This window comes from Lissotriton helveticus, chromosome 3_1 (assembly GCF_964261635.1).
Source record: "Lissotriton helveticus chromosome 3_1, aLisHel1.1, whole genome shotgun sequence".
NCBI classification, from domain to species: Eukaryota; Metazoa; Chordata; class Amphibia; order Caudata; family Salamandridae; genus Lissotriton; species Lissotriton helveticus.
The window spans coordinates 386,893,882-386,913,817 of NC_136061.1; the positions used below are offsets into that span (position 1 = coordinate 386,893,882).

Below are 19,936 nucleotides of genomic sequence, written 5' to 3' on the forward strand. Positions count from 1 at the left end.
TCCACCCCATGGCCCTAAAGGATTGCCACAGTTTCCCCCGATTGACACAGTCAAAAGCGGAGGAAAGATCCATGAAGGCCATGTAGATCGTACCTTGGCGGGCGACCGTGTACTTCCCCAGGATCATGCACAGGCTAAGGCATTGGGCTATGGTAGAATGCCCTGGACAAAACCCATATTGTATATCTGCAAGGATTTTATTCTCTTTCACCCAGTAAGCTAGTCTGTTCAATAAAACCCCACCCACAACCTTTACCACGGAGTCAATAAGAGAGATCGGTCTATAGCACAAAGTGCTATTACGATTGCCCTTCTTGAAAACCGGCACAATAGTTGAGATGGTCCAAGACACCGGACAACTGGCCCTAGCCGCCGCATTTAACACAGCGACCAGAACCGGGGCCCAAAATAAAATATTAGATTTGAAAAGATCCGGCAGGTGCCTTGTTACATGACAACCCTAAAATGCCTAAAGTGTTATATTAGTGCCTAGTTCTCCAGACCCGTCCTTCTCGAATAGCGGACGATAATAATGCCCCAAAACTTAGAGCTACTACCTAAAGTACTGGGCTCCAACAGATCTCGCCATGTTGCTTCTTTTAGTTCCCTCTTACGAGTGGCCAGTGCCTGTTTATATTTAATGCGATGGGCACGAATCAAAGTTAATCTCTCGGGGTGACTTTTAAGGCTTCCTTTAGATCTCTACCAGCCCTAGAGCAACAAGAATCAAACCATCTGGGGTCACGTGACACCATGCTATGGGTGGCTGAGCTTAACAGAGCCCTAACCTTGCTGATAATACCCTCAAAGGCCTCAAGAACACCCCCAGGTAGGGAGCAAGGAGACACACAAGATGCAATTTCAGGTGCGCACAGACCACTTGTACCTTGGCATAGAATAAATCCGGCGATACCTGGGACCACTTTAGACGGTGACTACTATCTGTAGGTCTCAGCATGCCCGGTGCTGTCACCCTGTCTTGACTAGACAGCAACCAACCTCCAAGGTTCACACAGGTGGGGTTATGATCACTGAACACACTATCCATGATCTTGCAATCCCCCTGAGTGCTTACCGCGTTATAAAAATTAATAATACCCATACTATCATTACCTCTCCTTAAAATAATAGCTTGAGAGTTTCTATATGAGGTAGGCAAATGCTGGATCCTACAGTTCACTGCCAGTGCTATAAAATGAAATTAACAACAATGCAGTCACCCCCACCAGGTTTCTTTGAACTACCTATCCAACACACACTGCGTTACCTTCCACCATTGGCCCCACAGGAGTGTTACACGATAACCAATGTGTAACCATGTTCTTAAATTGAGAAAAATCCTCCTGAGTACCTTGTGCAAGTGGGGGGACATTCCCCAGAATTTCTACCAGTGGTGTAGATTTGATTGGGAGATTAATAACCACTGGATTCGCAGGGGCATTGGTTGGATTTCCCTGCCTCTCAGCCGAAGTATGGCCTGGTCTATCAACAGACTGGCCCAGATGATTTGTAGGAAAAACCCCATCAGAAACCTGTCTTGCACTTGTACTTATGCCAACAGCCAGCCCCCCAGAATCTCTGTGAGCCCCATTTTCGCCACTGGCAGGGGGCCTATCAGAAGAGTGAGAAACAGAGTCTGCCCCAGAAGCTAGCAAGGTGCCTGTGGTTATATTAACCTTGGAAAGATCCGAGGGCACCGGATAAGAGGGATTAGTGTGATCCAAAGACTTGTATTGAACAGCTAACATATGCTCGATGTGATTTAACTTAGCCACAAAAGGGCTCAACTTAGCATCCAACTGGCCACAGATGGTAGATTTAAGGGCCTCCAGCGTGGCCATATAACTAAATTCGGGACAGGAGACTCAGGAGCCTTATTTTTAATGACAGGTTTAGTGGTTAGTGGATACATTAGATTTAATCTTTTTGGCTTGGCTCCCCATAGGTTAACATTTTCGTTTCACACTCACTGTTAAAGAATTAAGACTACCACCCGTCCCTTCATTTCCCAATGCAAGAGAGGAGGTACCGCTCTTCTTATTCCCCACGATCACCACAGGCGACAGTGACCTGGCTGGCACCTCCCGGGGAATTTCTAATAAAGGGGATAAGGCCTCATTACCCTGAGAGACATTCCCCAGCCCAGGGGATAATGGCATGCTCACTATGTCGATGGCGATATCACAAGTTGATTTCATTTACCCACCCATGAAAGTAACAAGGCCGTTAGAGGGAGATCTAGAAAGACGACGATTTACTAATTCGATCTCCTTATCAATAACTGAGGCGGCTTGTTGGACAGGCCTCGTGGCCGTGCCGTCCCCCCTCTGCACGACGGGGCCCGGACCCCGGCTCTCCCTGAATCCCCAGCAAGAGCCACCCCGGCAACCCCCCGAGGCAACCCACAACCCGTCCACAACGGGACTCCAGCTCCTGAACCCTCCAGTACCGGTTGGCCCTGGTCCCCGTCAGCACCGTGGCCCCGGCCCAGCCGCCATCTTTGGACACTACAGCACGAGGCTGCGTGGCCTCGACTCGACCCCAACCCTGGGCCTGGCCAGGCCCCGACATCGAGGCACCAACCTCCACACAGGAGGTAAAGAGACCACTTGGCAGGTCAATGGAAGAAGGAGTCGTCAACGGCTCTCCGCCGCCAGGTGTCGATCACCCCCGGCCTCCCTGGGCGCGGGCTCCACCCCCCTGCTGGGTGTCTGGACTCCCTCATTCCGGACCTCCCAACCTCCAGGCGCGAGGGTCCGGACATCAAAGGGGACCAGACCTATAACTGGGGCAGCTCCAGACCAGGAAGGCAGTTGTATCCTGGAGTCGAGAGACACCGAGAAGAACTCATCCTTGACGGACTGCTGGCGCTGCCGCAGCCCTGCCCTGTGAACCCTTCGTCTTGGCCTGCTGGCGCTGCCACGGCCTACCCTCGTGAAACCATCATCTTGGCCTGCTGGCGCTGCCGCGGCCCTCTGCAACGTGAACTATCGCCTTGGCCTGCTGGCGCTGCCGCGGCCCTCTGCAACGTGAACCATCATCTTTGCCTGCTGGCGCTGCCGCGGCCCTCAGCAACGTGAACCATCGCCTTGGCCTGCTGGCGCTGCCGCGGCCCTCTGCTACGGGAACTACCGCCTTGGCCTGCTGGCGCTGCCGCGGCCCTCTGCCACTTAAACCATCGCCTTGGCCTGCTGGCGCTGCCGCGGCCCCTCCGTTGTAGACCTTCATCCTAGCCGGCTGGCGCTGCCGCGGCCCGACCTTGCAGACTCCTAAGCTCGAGGATTGTGAGCTTCCCTCTTGCCACCCCCTGTACCGATCCGGTACTAAGACTGTCCCGCTACCCCCTTCCCCTACAGAGACTAGAATTGAGGGGACCCTCGAGTCCTGAATCCCCTGTATCGCTGATAACCTTGCCGCAAGAACCCTATATAAAGAGTGTTGATCTCAGCTTTGTGTGGTGTCTATCTGTGGGGGGGGAAGTGACTTGTCTGTACGATCGCCGGAGACGGCCCTCATCGGAGCCCTCTCCCCCAGTACTCGGCCGACCCTCCGGGTCCCCGTCTAACATTGGTGGCCAGCGGCGCGATCCGAACCTACGCATAATCGTACAGAGGGTCACTCGCCCCACGACACACAACCACCATGACAACAAAAGAGAGCGGAACAACAGAAAAATTCCAGATGGAAAAGCTAGAGGAATACAACCACAGAGAACTGAAACAATTTTGCATAGAACTAGGGATTTCAACCACAGGACTGAGCACGAAAGAGGACTTCAAACGAGCCCTGGAATCTTGGGCGGAGACGGGTACGACCATACCCCAAACACGAAGCCACGAGACACCCGAAACAAGCCCCATGCCGACGGAAGAAAGAAGATCGGGTCTCTCCCCAGAGGAGGCCCGAGAACGGGAAAAAAACAGGCTCCATGAATTAGAACTGGCGCGACTTCGCTTAGATGGAGAGCTCAAATTGGCGGAACAAAAAATAACGTTGGAACACTTACGGCTCCGAGAGGAGCGAGAAGAGAAACAAAGGCAGAGAGAGCTAGAAGAGAAGAAGCTAGCCTACGAACATGAGCGCAACCTCAAAGAACTAGAGATTAGGAAGCAGAACAAAGCTCGGGATCCCCGAGCGCACGAACACTCCTGCCACTACGGACCCCAAGGTCCACATCCCCAAAGATGTCGTCAGGGAGTACTACAAGAACGATGATATCCAGCAATGCCATGACCTCCCACCGGATTCCCCGGAGCGACTGGGGAGCCGGGTTATGGGGGAGGTTTGTCAACGAAGGGCGAGACGCCCTGCTGCAACTCCCGGACCATCTGATGACATCCTACGACCACATGAAAGCCGCCCTCCTCACTCGATACGGACTCACACCCGAGATGTACCGCCAGCGGTTCCGCGACTGCAAACGGATCCCGGGTACAACTTGGGTGGAGTACGTGAACTTCTTTAGCCGGGCCTTCGAGGGGTGGATCAAGGGCAGCAAAGTGACCACTTACGAGCAACTCTTTGACCTTATTGTGTGGGAGCACCTTTCTAACAACTGCTTCATCGAACTCAGGCAACACCTCCTGGACAGTAAACTAACGGAACCTCGGCAACTCGCCGCCGAAGCTGACCGATGGGAAAGCACCCGAGTTGGCCGAAACGGGCCCAGCGAACCGAACAGAACTGCCCAAGGGCCCAATCGCCCCCGTGGGGGAGGAGGAGGCCAGGGTCGGGGTAGAGACACCGGCCCGGTGACTCCCACAAGCAACCCCCCGCCCCCAGCCGGCAGGGGACACCCCCCGATGCGACCAGGCTTCCGAGCCAACATTACTTGCCACCGATGCCAGCGACCCGGCCACTACGCCAATGATCCCAACTGCCCAAAGAACCCGAACACTATACCCCGCCAGGTCGCTGCTGCCGCCCTAGGGGAAGAGCAAACCCCAGAAGACCAAGAAGAGTACGAGACCGACCAGCCTGAGTGGGAACCGGCCGCCATGTCCCTGGTTTGCTTAGGGGAACGAGACCTGATCCCTCGGGCCCCCCTTCCCGCCAACACGCAGAAGTACAGCCAGTGGGTCAACATTAATGGCCGCCGGGCTGAAGCCCTCCGCGACACCGGGGCCAGTGTGACCGCAGTCCGCTGTCATCTGGTGGCCCCGGACCAGATCTTGCCGAACATTCTTTGCCCTGTCCGGTCGGCCGACAACTCAGAAAGTCTATGTCAAATGGCCTACGTCCCCTTCGAATGGGGAGGAGTATCCGGGATGCTGAAAGTGACTGTCCGCGATGATGCCCCCGTGGATTGCCTCCTGGGGAACGACCTCGAAAGTTCTCCCTGGGCAGCAGTCGAACGGAGAGAGCACCTGGAGATGCTGGGCCTCCCCGAATGGGTCTGTGTCACGACCCGGTCCATGACCGCCCGGGCCGTCCCCAGTCCCGAGGAACCCGAGTGGCCGGAGCCTCCTCCCGCGATTGTCCCAGAGGAGGCCACCCCAGAAGCAAGTCCCCCGGCCCAAACCGAAGAAGGACTCGGTCGGCTCCAGGACCTCCCCGACCTGGCCCAGTGGCGTCAAGAGGGGGGTCCCACCCAGGAACAATTCCGACAAGAACAAAGAACCTGTCCCTCCCTCGAGGGACTCCGGCAGCAAGCCCTTGCCCAGAGCGCAGGGGACACCTCGGGGGCCCACTGGATCTACTGGGACAATGACCTGCTCTACAGTGAGCAAAGGATTGCAGAACTGGGGGCCAGTCGGGTGCTGGTGGTGCCCCTTCGCTTCAGAGATTTCCTCTTGAACTTAGCACACGATGTACCCCTTGCTGGACACCTGGGACAGGACAAAACGTACGACCGCCTGGTGACCCACTTTTACTGGCCCCAAATGCGAAAGGATGTCACCAACCACTGCAGGGCCTGCCCCACCTGCCAGGCCAGCGGAAAAAGTGGCCGAAAAACCAAAGCACCCTTACAGCCTTTTCCCGTCGTCACCACCCCGTTCGAACGGGTGGGAATAGACATTGTGGGGCCCCTGGACCCCCGAACAGCACAAGGACACCGGTTCATCCTGGTCCTGGTGGACCACGCTACCCACTATCCCGAGGCCATCCCTCTTCGAACCGTGACGGCGCCCGTGGTAGGCCGAGCCCTGATGGGGATCTTCTCCCGGGTGGGCTTCCCCCGGGAGGTCGTCAGCGACAGGGGCACGAACTTCATCTCGAGATACATGAAGTCTCTCTGGCAACAGTGTGGGGTCACCTACGAATTCACGACCCCCTATCACCCGCAAGGAAATGGATTGGTCGAGCGGTTTAACCGCACTCTCAAAGGAATGATCATGGGCCTAGAAGAACCCCTCCGACGCCAGTGGGACGTGCTACTCCCGTGCCTCCTGTTCGCCTACCGAGAGGTCCCTCAAAAATCCCTAGGCTTCAGCCCATTTGAACTCCTGTACGGACACCCCGTCCGGGGTCCCCTCAGCCTAGTCAAAGAAGGTTGGGAGAGGCCCCCCCAGAAAACTCCCCCTGACATATATAAGTATCTCTTGGCCCTTCGCAACCAGACCCGGCGATTCAGGGAGATGGCCAAAGCCAACCTTGAAGCCAGTCAGGAAGACATGAAGAAATGGTATGATCAGCACGCCTCCTCCATCGAGTTCGAGCCGGGACAGCAGGTCTGGGTGATGTCCCCGGTTGAACCCTGTGCCCTACAGGACAAATGGTCCGGACCCTTCAAGGTGATCGAACGCAAGGGGCCCGTCACCTACTTAATCGACATGGAAACCTCCCGGAACCCCCTACGGGTCCTCCACGCCAACAGACTCAAGCCCCATTTTGTACGCTCAGAACTCAGCCTCCTGATGTCTACTGATAATGGGACGGAAGAAGACTCCGAGCCCCTTCCTGACCTGCTGAGGACCCTCGAGCAGGATGGCTCAGTGGAAGGGGTCAGACTCTCCGAGGCCTTGTCCCCGGAGCAACGCCAAGACTGTCAAGCTCTCCTGTCCCGATTCGCAACCTTGTTCTCTCTCACCCCCGGGGTCACCCCCTGGTGCCTTCACGATGTGGACACCGGGGACAGCCCCCCTATTCGACACAGGGCGTACCGCGTACCAGATCGGGTGCGCGCCTGCATCCAGACCGAGGTATCCAAGATGCTGGCCCTGGGAGTGATCGAACCCTCTGACAGCCCCTGGGCCAGCCCAGTCGTCCTGGTCCCCAAGGCGGCCGCCCCGGGCGTTGCCCCTGAGCTCCGGTTCTGTGTGGACTACCGGGGACTGAATGCCGTTACCAGGACCGACGCTCACCCTATCCCCCGGGCAGATGAGCTAATTGACCGGATGGGGGCCGCCCGCTACCTGAGCATCTTCGATTTAACAGCGGGCTACTGGCAGATCGGCCTCACCCCCAGGGCCCAAGAACGATCCGCCTTCTCTACCCCAGACGGCCACTACCACTTCAAGGTGATGCCATTCGGCATGAAAAACGCTCCAGCAACATTTCAACGACTCGTGAACCAGGTACTGGCGGGCCTCGAAGAATTCAGCGCCGCCTACCTGAACGACATCGCTGTGTACAGTCACCACTGGACCGACCACCTCCGCCACCTGCGGGAAGTTCTACACGCCCTCCGGCAGGCCGGGCTCACCATCAAGGCCAGCAAATGTCAGGTTGGCCAGGGGTCCGTGACCTACCTAGGACACCAAGTGGGAAGCGGTCTGGTGGCCCCCCTCCAGCTCAAGATCGCTGCCATCCAGGCCTGGCAACCCCCTACGACCCAAACCGAGGTCCGGGCCTTCCTGGGACTCACCGGGTACTACCGGCGGTTTCTGAAGGACTATGGCAGCATCGTGGGGCCCCTCACGGAGCTCGCATCCAAGAAGAACCCCAAAACAGTCAACTGGACTCCGGACTGCCAATCGGCCTTCGAGAAGCTGAAGGCCTCCATGTGCACTGCCCCCGTGCTCCAGGCTCCCGACTACGGCCGGGAATTCATTGTACAGACGGACGCCTCCGATCATGGCGTGGGGGCCTTCCTCTCCCAACTCAACACCGAGGGAGCCGATCAGCCAGTGGCATTCATCAGCCGACGCCTGCTGGCCCGGGAGCAGCGCTGGAGCACCATCGAGAGGGAGGCCTTCGCCGTAGTATGGGCCCTCAAGAAGCTCCGGCCCTACCTCTTCGGCACCCACTTTCGGGTACAGACAGACCACCGACCCCTGCAATGGCTGATGCAGATGCGGGGGGAAAACCTGAAACTGTTGCGCTGGTCCATCTCCCTGCAGGGGATGGACTTCACTGTGGAGCATCGTCCAGGCCAGGACCACGCCAACGCAGACGGCCTGTCACGCTTTTTCCGCCTCGGCGAGGAGAGTCCCCAAGAGGATGGCTGACTCTCCCTGCCTTCAGCTGGGGGGGACGCATGTTGGACAGGCCTCGTGGCCGGGCCGTCCCTCCTCCGCACGACGGGGCCCGGACCCCGGCTCTCCCTGAATCCCCAGCAAGAGCCACCCCGGCAACGCCCCGAGGCAACCCACAACCCGTCCACAACGGGACTCCAGCTCCTGAACCCTCCAGTACCGGTTGGCCCTGGTCCCCGTCAGCACCGTGGCCCCGGCCCAGCCGCCATCTTTGGACACTACAGCACGAGGCCGCATGGCCTCGACTCGACCCCAACCCTGGGCCTGGCCAGGCCCCGACATCGAGGCACCAACCTCCACACAGGAGGTAAAGAGACCACTTGGCAGGTCAATGGAAGAAGGAGTCGTCAACGGCTCTCCGCCGCCAGGTGTCGATCACCCCCGGCCTCCCTGGGCGCGGGCTCCACCCCCCTGCTTGGTGTCTGGACTCCCTCATTCCGGACCTCCCGACCTCCAGGCGCGAGGGTCCGGACATCAAAGGGGACCAGACCTATAACTGGGGCAGCTCCAGACCAGGAAGGCAGTTGTATCCTGGAGTCGAGAGACACCGAGAAGAACTCATCCTTGACGGACTGCTGGCGCTGCCGCAGCCCTGCCCTGTGAACCCTTCGTCTTGGCCTGCTGGCGCTGCCGCGGCCTACCCTCGTGAAACCATCATCTTGGCCTGCTGGCGCTGCCGCGGCCCTCTGCAACGTGAACTATCGCCTTGGCCTGCTGGCGCTGCCGCGGCCCTCTGCAACGTGAACTATCGCCTTGGCCTGCTGGCGCTGCCGCGGCCCTCTGCAACGTGAACCATCATCTTGGCCTGCTGGCGCTGCCGCGGCCCTCAGCAACATGAACCATCGCCTTGGCCTCCTGGCGCTGCCGCGGCCCTCTGCTACGGGAACTACCGCCTTGGCCTGCTGGCGCTGCCGCGGCCCTCTGCCACTTAAACCATCGCCCTGGCCTGCTGGCGCTGCCGCGGCCCCTCCGTTGTAGACCTTCATCCTAGCCGGCTGGCGCTGCCGCGGCCCGACCTTGCAGACTCCTAAGCTCGAGGATTGTGAGCTTCCCTCTTGCCACCCCCTGTACCGATCCGGTACTAAGACTGTCCCGCTACCCCCTTCCCCTACAGAGACTAGAATTGAGGGGACCCTCGAGTCCTGAATCCCCTGTATCGCTGATAACCTTGCCGCAAGAACCCTATATAAAGAGTGTTGATCTCAGCTTTGTGTGGTGTCTATCTGTGGGGGGGAAGTGACTTGTCTGTACGATCGCCGGAGACGGCCCTCATCGGAGCCCTCTCCCCCAGTACTCGGCCGACCCTCCGGGTCCCCGTCTAACACGGCTCTTGACAGGAATTCGTCCATAGTCGTGACAGTAGACCAAGTTGTGGCTTTTACCCCCTCTTGACTAACTTGAGCCTTCCGCCTCCCCATGGCTTCAGGCCTGGGAAAACCCCCTAAGCTTGCAATAAATTAACAACAGGGGGAAAAAGGCCTCAAACAATTATACCACAATAAAATATAAATATAAATATCCACAGTAAAAGCCCAAGAAAAAGGCCACCTCTCCCACATGAGGTGGCAATACCACAGTACTTCAGAATATACACCTACTCAGTGAAGGTAAAGTCTCTGCGGGATGCTGGATGATTTTAAAGGGCCTCCTGTGCTGCGCTGCAGTGACACGATTACCATGCGCCACCCAGCGCTGGCTGAGACTTGAAGTCGCAGTCTACTAAATTAAAAATAATCACAAAGTAAACATAATCTCAATAACAACAAAAATATACTAATACCATCTGGTCTCATCACTCCCATAACACCATCACCAACCCTTCTCAAGATGGATAACATTGGTTTAAATGCAATTAAGCAGAAGCCAACAAGCAAAAGGAATCTACCCAAAATGGCACTTGACACTTGAGAAGCTGTAAAGGGCTGAGATACTCTTGAAAGGATACCACATGTTAAACTCTCTCCTATCATTCAGAAACATGTTTTGACTGTTTGTGACTAAATAGTTTGGGCTTCAGTGTTTTTTATGTGAATTGCACTTATTCTGTGTAGTATGTGAGAAGCAAATGTTGTGTGTGATGCAAAAAATGAGACAGTGGTGTAACTACTCAAGGAATTTACACTGTGGGTGTCAAAGCCTGTGCTCCTGAAGGTACTACTCACTGCCAATCACTCTTGGATTGTGGACAGTTCTCATTAATGCCCGACTGCTCTTCCTTCTACAGTCCAGGACGTACACAGCAGCAAACAAAGTGCAAGAAACTGGAGGGGTCCTGGTGCACTCTAGCCAGGACCCAGCAGTAATGGCAGGACAGGGTTCAATTGCCCTCGAGATACTACAGCAGGTACAGTAAGACTAAATTGTTAAAAGTTAGCTGCTCCTCCTCTGCCCCCTTCTTACTGCCTGCTTGCTTTCTTTCTCTTCCTTTCCTCCATTACTTTTCCTTTCCTCCCTTCCTCTTCCTATCCTCCATTTCCAATTTGGTTTCGGTCAAACACTAGAATATATTCCCAAATGGCAACCAAAACCACAGAATACAAAGTGCAGACTATGCCAATTACATGAAGAAAGTCTGACGCACATTGTATCGGTCTGTCCGATTTTACTAACTGAACGAAACATTTTACTGAAGAGAATTTCTAACTCGCATGGCTTTGGATCATGTCGGCATGCCTTACTTTTTTCATGAAAGGGGAGATGCTTCAAATTACAACAGCCTTTTATTTATTTTTTACCTTAAAGCGAATCGGCTATTGACTGAAAAGGGACTGATGACCACTATGTAACGTTGGCACCTTATGAAATACCCTGCAATAACCCAATTTAGTCACCACAGCTGTAATTGGCTATATACATTTTTAACCTGACAAGTTTGCATTACTATGGAGTAACTTAATCTAAATCTTTCTGCACTTTATAGAGTCACTATGTGATCCCATTTTAAGAGAAGGAACAGGATGTGCAACTGCTTCATCTTTACTTAACCCAAGATAAGAGGTGACTTTGCACGAATATGACCACACTTTAGTATGTTTAAAGCAGGAATAATGGATTAAATGAATTGATAAACCTTTATATAAGATTAGATGAATATGAATATTTTAATATACCAGTATTACCAATTTATGTGCAATTTAGTTCAGTTTTTTTTTATAAATCTTTTTATTGCCAGAATTTTTTCCCACATTTTTTACAGACATACAAGGCACGACAATACATTTAGCATTACAAATAGCTAGGCAGATTAACAAAATACAATATTTTTGGAATTTCCATATAAATCAAACAATATTAATACAATATATCCGAGTCACTGCAGACCATCAATTATTTAATCCAACCTTTCATTCCACTCTCTGTTCCTTCCAGCGAGTAATAGGGCCCCATATCTGTCTACCAATTCTCCTACCCTTTTTTCCCTTTCTTGCATAGATCTCTATCTCCAAGTTATATATTGATAGCAATTTAGCCAACCATTGGTGGTATGTCGGGGTTTTAGGATCTAACCATGACGATGCAATACAGAGTCTTAGTACTGCCATAGCCAAAAATAAAAAATATTCCCAGCTCTCATCTGCCCTGGTGTTGCAACATTGCTGTCCATCTCCACCTTCTTTTACCCCTAGAAGAATAATTGAGGGAGTAAGAGTCACATCTATTGCTAATCCTTGGTTTAAAAAACCCTCAATATCTTTTATCAACGACTGCAGATGAGGGCATACTGCAAATATATGTATTAAGTCTGCTTCTAAATCCCCGCATCTAAAGCAATTAATTCCAGTTGTACCCCCCCACTGAGCTATTTTAGCAGGCGTATGATATAGGTGATATAATGTTTTGTAATGTTGTGCCTGTAGAGGCGCTGAGCATAGCAATGTATATCCCATTTCCAAGGATATATCAAAACTTTCCTCATTAATCTCCAGACTATCTTTCCACTTGGCAGCCCATTTCTCTATATCATCCTCTTTTGAAGTCAGCAACTCTGCGTAGAATCTCTTGATGGTGCAATCCTCGCCTGCTTGTATCACTCCCATAATCGGATTTTTATTGAACCCTGCTGAGCCACCTTTCTTATTATATAAAAAACTCCTAATTTGTAAATACTTAAAGAATTGTCTTCTATCTAATGCAAACTTAATTTGTAACTCAGAGAACTGGTAGGCACCTTGTTCCCCCCGGATGTCTCCTACCTTTCTAAGCCCCTTTCTTTCCCATTCTGCCAATATAGTCCCTGATGTAATTTCCTCGGATAAATTCGGATTCCCTTTCAATCTCGTGTATGCGTTATAGCGCCCCAACCCAAATTTTTTTGTGAAGGCTTTCCATATCGTATATGCAGCGATAAGTGTCTTAAACCGTGTCCTTTTGTAATAGCTGGGTTCCGTATACTTCAAAAGAACATTCTCGGCCTCTGGCCCTAGTAACAAGCCATATATTGCCAATGAGCCTAACTCATTCCCTCCTTCATCTTCTCCCCCACCCGCCAAACCCACCATATTTTGTAGAGCTGCCGCCCAATAGTAAAACCTTAGATCTGGTAGTGCCCACCCTCCCCTCTCCCTTGGCAGTGTCATGTACCTAAGTGCTCTCCTAGTTTTTCCCTTTGCCCATATAAACCTATTAATCATATTTTCTATCTTCTTAAATAAGTTGTTCTCAAATAATAAAGGAATTGCTTTAAAAAAATAAAGAAACTTCGGTAACACTAGCATTTTTACCACATTGGTCCGCCCCAAAATTGAGAGGTGCAAGTTATCTATTCTGTCTAAATCCTTCCGCACTTTGTTTATTAAAGGGGTTACGTTTATTTCCACTAATTTATCTAACTCAGCCGATATCCTTACCCCCAAATATATGCCAGTTTTAGTCACTCGGCTATCTGTGCAGGGGGTGTGCCAATTTTTAATGATCTGGGTCTTGGCAGTATTAAGTTTGTAACCCGAGATTGTTCCAAAATTCAGTGCTTCTGCTTCTACTTGGGGAATAGCCTCTGTTGGATCTGGTGTAATTACTGCAACATCATCGGCATATGCCAGTATTTTACAATACCCAAACCGTGTAGGTAATGGTTTTATTAAAATACTCGTTTCTATTCTCCGGATTAGTGGATCCATATACATTGCAAATAGCAATGGAGAGCAGGGGCAACCCTGTCTTGTACCTCTCCTTATCCCAAATTGGGTGGTGACCCCCGCATTCACCCTCACCGAGGCCACGGGATTTGCATATAGCGCCTGAACTGCTTTAATGAACCCCTTTTTGACTCCCGCTCTTTCCAATGTATACCACAGATAGTCCCAGGAGACCCGATCGAATGCCTTTTCTGCATCTAATAATATGTGCAATTTAGTTCCGATTAAAACGAAATTGTCCAAATGCCATTTAATGTTAGAAATCAGTGTTTTACATATTCAGTGAACTTGTAACTTTAATGATCCAGCTGTATACATTATTATGGTTTTTATTAACTGAAATAAAATATACTTTGACTTTTACCTGTCCTCCCTTCCTCTTCCCTCACTTTTAATTCCTTTACCCTCCACCTTCCTTCCCTCCCCTTCCTCTCTCCTCCATTCTACCTCCTGCCCTCCCTCATTCATCTTTTCTTTTTCTCTTCTTTTCCTCCTCCCTTTTCATCTTCACCTCCCCCTCCTTTCCTTCTACCCTCCTTTCTGCCGCCTCCTCCTCCCTCCATTCCTTATTCTCCTTCCCCCACCTTCCTTCTTCAAAACCAGTGCTCCATTTGCCCTGGCACACAGAACTCTGTTAAACCTTCAACCTTTGAGTTGTAAGTAGGGATGCATTGCTCACAGCACAGACTGTTCTCACAGTGCTCTCCAATATGAATGCTAAAACACAGAGCACTTATTACCCTCTAATCTCTCATACACTGTGATCTTCATTTGTGCTGCTCAGATCAGGCTTCTTGGAAAGCTGTTCCTTTGCATTCCATCAGGTGCCGGCAGTGAATGCACTTGTGGTTCCAGTGGGTGGAGGAGGAATGCTGGCTGGAATAGCAGTTGCTGTCAAGGTACGAAGCCTTTACTGTTACAAGACACTGAGTATCTGCTTTTGCCACCTTGTATTATAGTAGAGAACATTACCTTTGTGTTGATTCAAGTACTCTGTGCTCACTCTCCCCCTTTCACAAGCTGCTGAGACATGATTGAACAAGAGTCAGGGCTGGAAAAGCTTCTCAAAAGATCCCTCCTTGTATGAGCGTCCCTCCTCTTGTGGCCTTTGATCTTGCCTCACCATAGTCACATCCAGGCCCAGATTTAATAAGGTTTTGTGTAGCCCTTGTGCCACTCATGCCGATGCAAAACCTGGAATGAGATTCACCATGCCAGGCAGAGGTGCGTAGCTTGGTAAAGCTGGTGTAATGCAAGGCAGCGCAACCCTCTGCCTTACATTTCACTGCGCAGGGAGAGCGTTGGACGGGTAGAGCGTGTGTGTTCTCAACCATGCATTCTGATGCATTCCCAGATTTACATGTGGGAATGCATCAGAATTGTACTCATTCCCGATAGAGATGCAACGATACGATAAGAAATATCTGTATTTCTCCTCGTTGTTTCCTCTTTCTAAGTGTGCTGCATTTCACTGAGAAATAGGAAAAGGCCTCTAAGGATTGTTTGTGGGATGGAAGGGACCCATTCCTGCACAGAAACAATCCTGCCTGTAAGGCCGGCACCCTTGCACCACAGCGCAAGGGTGCCTGTGTTAGCGTTGGACAGCTCTGAGTTTGCGAGCGCAAGGACAGGATTGCACCATATCTAGATAGTTATTGGGCACTCCTGCCGTCACCTGTCAGGTAATGCAGCGGGTTGCTTTACTGCGCTGCATTGTGTGACATGTTTATAAATCTGGACCACGTTTTCTATGTGTTTTTTTCATTATTGCAATGGTGTGTCAAGGAATATGCTAAAGGGATGACTGAAGTGGATTGAAAAGAAAGATCTAGAAATGAAAGTACTAGAATCTCCACTAATTTCATTTGAATCTTTCCTAACCCCGGTGTCCATTCCTCCCACTCTCCTTCCTAACTTATTAGGAATCTGATGTCACAGCCTTCATTGCTGGGACGGAGAGATAACATACGCCTGACGAGGCTTCAAACATTTGCACTGAAATTTGCTGAAAGCCACAACTTTCTTGGACTATTTTTCCAGAGAGTCCTATATGCATAAAGTGTGTGGTGTTGCTCCGATTCTGCCGGCCAAATGTTGCAAAGGAAATATGTCTTTGGAAATCCACTGTTGCTAACTTAGCTCTGTGATAATCCATCTTGAAAGAGCCAGAAATGCAGTACAACATCCACGTCGCACTAACCGCATTCTATAACACTTGCTTCCCAGTGAACCCTCCCCCCACCCCCCACCCCCCACCATAAATCCACTGCTATCTTAAGGATTTTTGAGGCTCCAGGTAAGATATATTTGGGGCATCCCGTTCGCAACTCTTATCAACTGTCAAACAATTGAAGACTATAGAGCGACATCTGTTGTCTGCCATGACTGAAAAAAAAGTGGGACCCCTGCCCCACCTGCTTTTTCAGATGCGAGTGTTGTATGACCAAGGAAAGGAGTGTTCTGCAGAGTAATCAGAGCACTGCTAGTTTTTGTCTGATAGCCAGCTTCGCAGAGGTGAGGGGACAACACCCAGGTCTAATCCTTCCTGGAAGAAGCTTTTTTCCTGCCCTGTAGTGCCTAGAAGACAGCATGCCTGCTGAGGGAGTGAAGGAGCCTTCCAACCCTCAAGAGGAGGGACTATCCAGCAACAGCCAGGAGCAGCCCGACCCCTCTGTTGGTAGGGGTCTGCTAGAAGAGGAGGAAAGAGGGGAGTGAACTGAGTACTCTGAGCGTCAGCAGGTACCAGGCTCTCCATTCGCAGTTCCAGGCAGGAACAGTGAAAAATGCGGCTAGACCTGCTACACTGTGGTGATAAGATAATTGTGACTGAAATATGCTGCTGTGCCCAAGAGAAAAGGCCTGGCCAGGCCCAAGGTGTTTCCATAAGAAGCGGGGCCTGCGGTTGACCTTGTTACCCCTGAAGTTGGCCTGTACATGGGTATGTCCAGACTGCCCTTGAGGGTCCGCCACGAACATTGATCACCTGTCCATCTGTTGAGGGTGATCCCCAGTGCTTTAAACGGAAAAAAGTGCAGGTTATCATTCAAATGAGCTTGAGGTGTGGCAAGTGGGCGGGGCTAAGGGAAGATATAATCATACATAATAACTTCTGTACCAGGTGCAGCACATATCAAAACAAATGAGAAATGCATTTATGTCAATAAAGCAGATTAAAACATCACACAAAATGAAAGCCAAACAGGATGATATGTTAACATTTCCTTGTTTTGTAATATTTGCTGCTTCTTAATGCCGTTCTGTTATTTGTTGTTGTTGTTGTTTGGCACAATACTGTAACTTCTCAAGCGTGCGCACACACACACACTCACACACACAGAAAGAAACAAGCACACATGTACACAAAAGCATTCCACACAGTCCCCTTAAAATATCTCCTGAGCATGTTCTAATTCTCTCCCTCTTTCTCTCAAAAAAGTACAGACACAAACAAGCAGGCAAGCACAGAGCCATATGGAAACACTCACACAAAGCCTTGGGTGTGATTAAAACCATTTTAAACTCCTTACCTCCCATGGCTTTTTTAATAGTCGCTGTCAGCCTGCTGTATCCTTCCTTTGTTTGCACAAATCCACACAATAGTGTGAATGTGATTAACAGCACAGGGCCTAAATGGGGACTCTACTGTCAAACACACAGTGTGATGGTGAACACAGGGTCACCATGCTGAATAGATCAGCCGCAGCTCAGGAATACAGTGGACCTTGGCTGTCAGATAGGTGCCAACGCTGACAGCCTAGTGCTCACCAGCACTTGCAGCCAATCCGCCTACCTTTCATGCATACCGGTACTATCCTCACAATAGAGAAGTGCAGGACTTATAGTGATAAAAATAAGAAGTGCCAGTACTAGGTACCTGTGAGTGCTGGCCCATTCAAAGAGCTGCCATTGCCCTTTTCCATACGACCAGGCTCTTCCTGTCTCTTCCTGGTTTCGTGTTTTTACATCTACATATCCCCTCCACTTGCCTCTCATCTTTACCCAGCCTCTAACCTTCTCTCGTGAGTTCTGTCTCTCTTACTCCTACTTCGGCCTTACTCTCTCAACAAGTCTCTTACATTTTCTCACTGTTTTTTCCCCACTTGACTCCAGTTCTCCCCTCCATGCTGTACTCATCTCCTCAGTTTGCCACCTGACCACTATTTTGTTCTGCTATATTTCATTATTTGTGTGTGTGTGTATATATATAGACATATACATACAGTCATACACATATACACATACACACACATATATACACATATATATATAAAGTTAACAAGAAATGTACCAGAGTTTTCACTTTACACAAATGTGTGTTAAAATACCATTTCTAAGCCCATTTATGATTTCAGAACTCAACAAATATCTGTAATTTTTATCTGAAAAGGTGGCAATGCTAACTTCATCTGTCATCTCACTTCTTTACATTTCTTCCTCCCCCTTCCTTCTATGTTCACTTTGTCTTTCCCCCAACCAAATACATCACCAGTTTCCTGGAGCGCTGCAGGTTCCCTGCTATTTATTGCCCTAAGGGCAGGGCTAACTTCACACCCATGAACCCATTGCCCAGGTCAGTAGATGTTATCATGTAAAGGGAAGCAGCTCCTCTGCTGAACAAAAACTTGAAAAGAAAACCGACCGAGGAAGAGGACTGTCTTGTGCTGCCACTCACTTTACTAAGGCCAGTGCCATACCTAAATGGGACTGGATTAGTGACTAGAGGCCCCAACTGATTTACACGCACCTGAGGAAGGGGCGGGGGTAGGGGGTTAAATAAAGCACTTTCACCCGAATGGTCGCTGCACACCTAATTGACAGTGCAGAGTCTGTCTAGAGACCCTACCCTGTTAATCACAGTTATGTTATGTTATGTTATTTATTCTTTTGTATAGCGCAACGGTTACTCAAAAAGAGTGTCCCGGCGCTTTGGGTAAGGAGAACTGCTTTGCAATAACATAACACAGTAAAAGAAAAAAGAACAAAAATAGACAAGAAACAAAGAACTGCAGAAAGGCCTACTGGGTGAACAACCAGGTTTTAAGGCCTCGCCTAAAGTCAAGGAGACCAGTGGCCCCCCGAGTGGGAGCGGAAGCGAGTTCCACATCTGTGGAGCCAGCAAGCCAAAGGAACGGCCGCCCAGGCGCGCTCTCTTCACTCGTGGGACAACCGCCAAAAGTAAAGATTCTGACCTCAGAGAGCGAGCCGGATGGTAAAAGGCCAGTCTCTTTTGGAGGTACTTTGCTCTCCCACCGCGTGGAGAGCCTTATAGGCCAAGATCATAGCCTTAAAGGCGATCCGTTTGCGGATGGGTAGCCAGTGCAGCGTCCGCAATAGACCAGAAACGCTGGCACGCCTATTTAGACCATAAATGGCCCTGGCCGCCGCATTCTGCGCTACTTGAAGCCGCTGCAACAAGTACTCTGGTAGGCCCAGGTAAAGAATGTTGGCATAATCTAACCTGGAGCCTATCAGAGCCTGCACAGTCAACTTCCTGTGCTCCTCCGACAACCGAGGTAAGAACCTCCGCAGCATCTTTAATAGACCGAAGCAGGTGCCGGTCACCCCAAGGATCTGGGCTTTCATCGTCAGCCCCTTATCCATCTTGACCCCCAAGTTCTTAGCCATAGGGGAAGAGCAAGACGGAGGGAACATACCGATGGGCCACCAGACCTGCCAGCTGGGCTCCGTGTCGCACCCGAAGAAGAGTACCTCGGACTTATCGGAATTGTACTTGAGGCTGTGCAGTTGGAACCATGTGAACACAGCCCCAAGGCAATCCCGGATACTCTCCCCGTCAAAGTCTGCCCCTCTCTTACAAGAAAAGAGGAGCTGGGTGTCGTCGGCATAAGATACGATCCGGGCACCAAACGACTCCGCCACCGCCGCCAAAGGGGTCATGAAGATGTTAAAGAGGGTCGGGCTCAATATAGAGCCCTGAGGGACCCCAACTCCCAGAGGCGGCATTACGGCGGTGTCAGGCGATGTCCAGACCGTTTGCCGGCGGCCAGCTAGAAAGGAAGAAAACCAGCTGAGCACCGTCCCCCGAAGACCAATCTCATAGAGTCTTGCGAGAAGGCCCTCATGGGGGACGGTGTCAAAAGCCGCCGACAAGTCCAACAACACCAGCATGACTTTGCCCCCGGTATCCAACACCCCTTTGATGGTTTCAGAAACCTCAAGGAGCGCGGTCTCGGTGCTGCGATTTGAGCGAAAGCCGGACTGGGTGTCATGCAGGATCTCGTGGGTCTCCAAAAAGTTGGAGAGCACCGACTGAACGTGTTTCTCCAAAATTTTTACGAGAGCCGGCAACAAAGAAATCGGCCTGTAATTGGCTGGGACCTTCGGGTCAAGACCCGGTTTTTTAAGCAGCGGGATGACCATTGC

General features: G+C 51.2%; 1 protein-coding gene across 1 annotated transcript in view; it reads left to right on the plus strand.

Annotated features, from left to right (window-relative positions):
* Positions 1-19,936, plus strand: part of LOC144822509 (serine racemase-like) — a 127,235-nt gene that overhangs the window by 79,474 nt on the left and 27,825 nt on the right. Inside the window, exons 5-6 of the mRNA XM_078680131.1 lie at positions 10,642-10,761; positions 14,377-14,451. Coding sequence (XP_078536257.1) covers positions 10,642-10,761; positions 14,377-14,451 — 195 coding nt within the window. The remainder of the gene's footprint in view (positions 1-10,641; positions 10,762-14,376; positions 14,452-19,936) is intronic.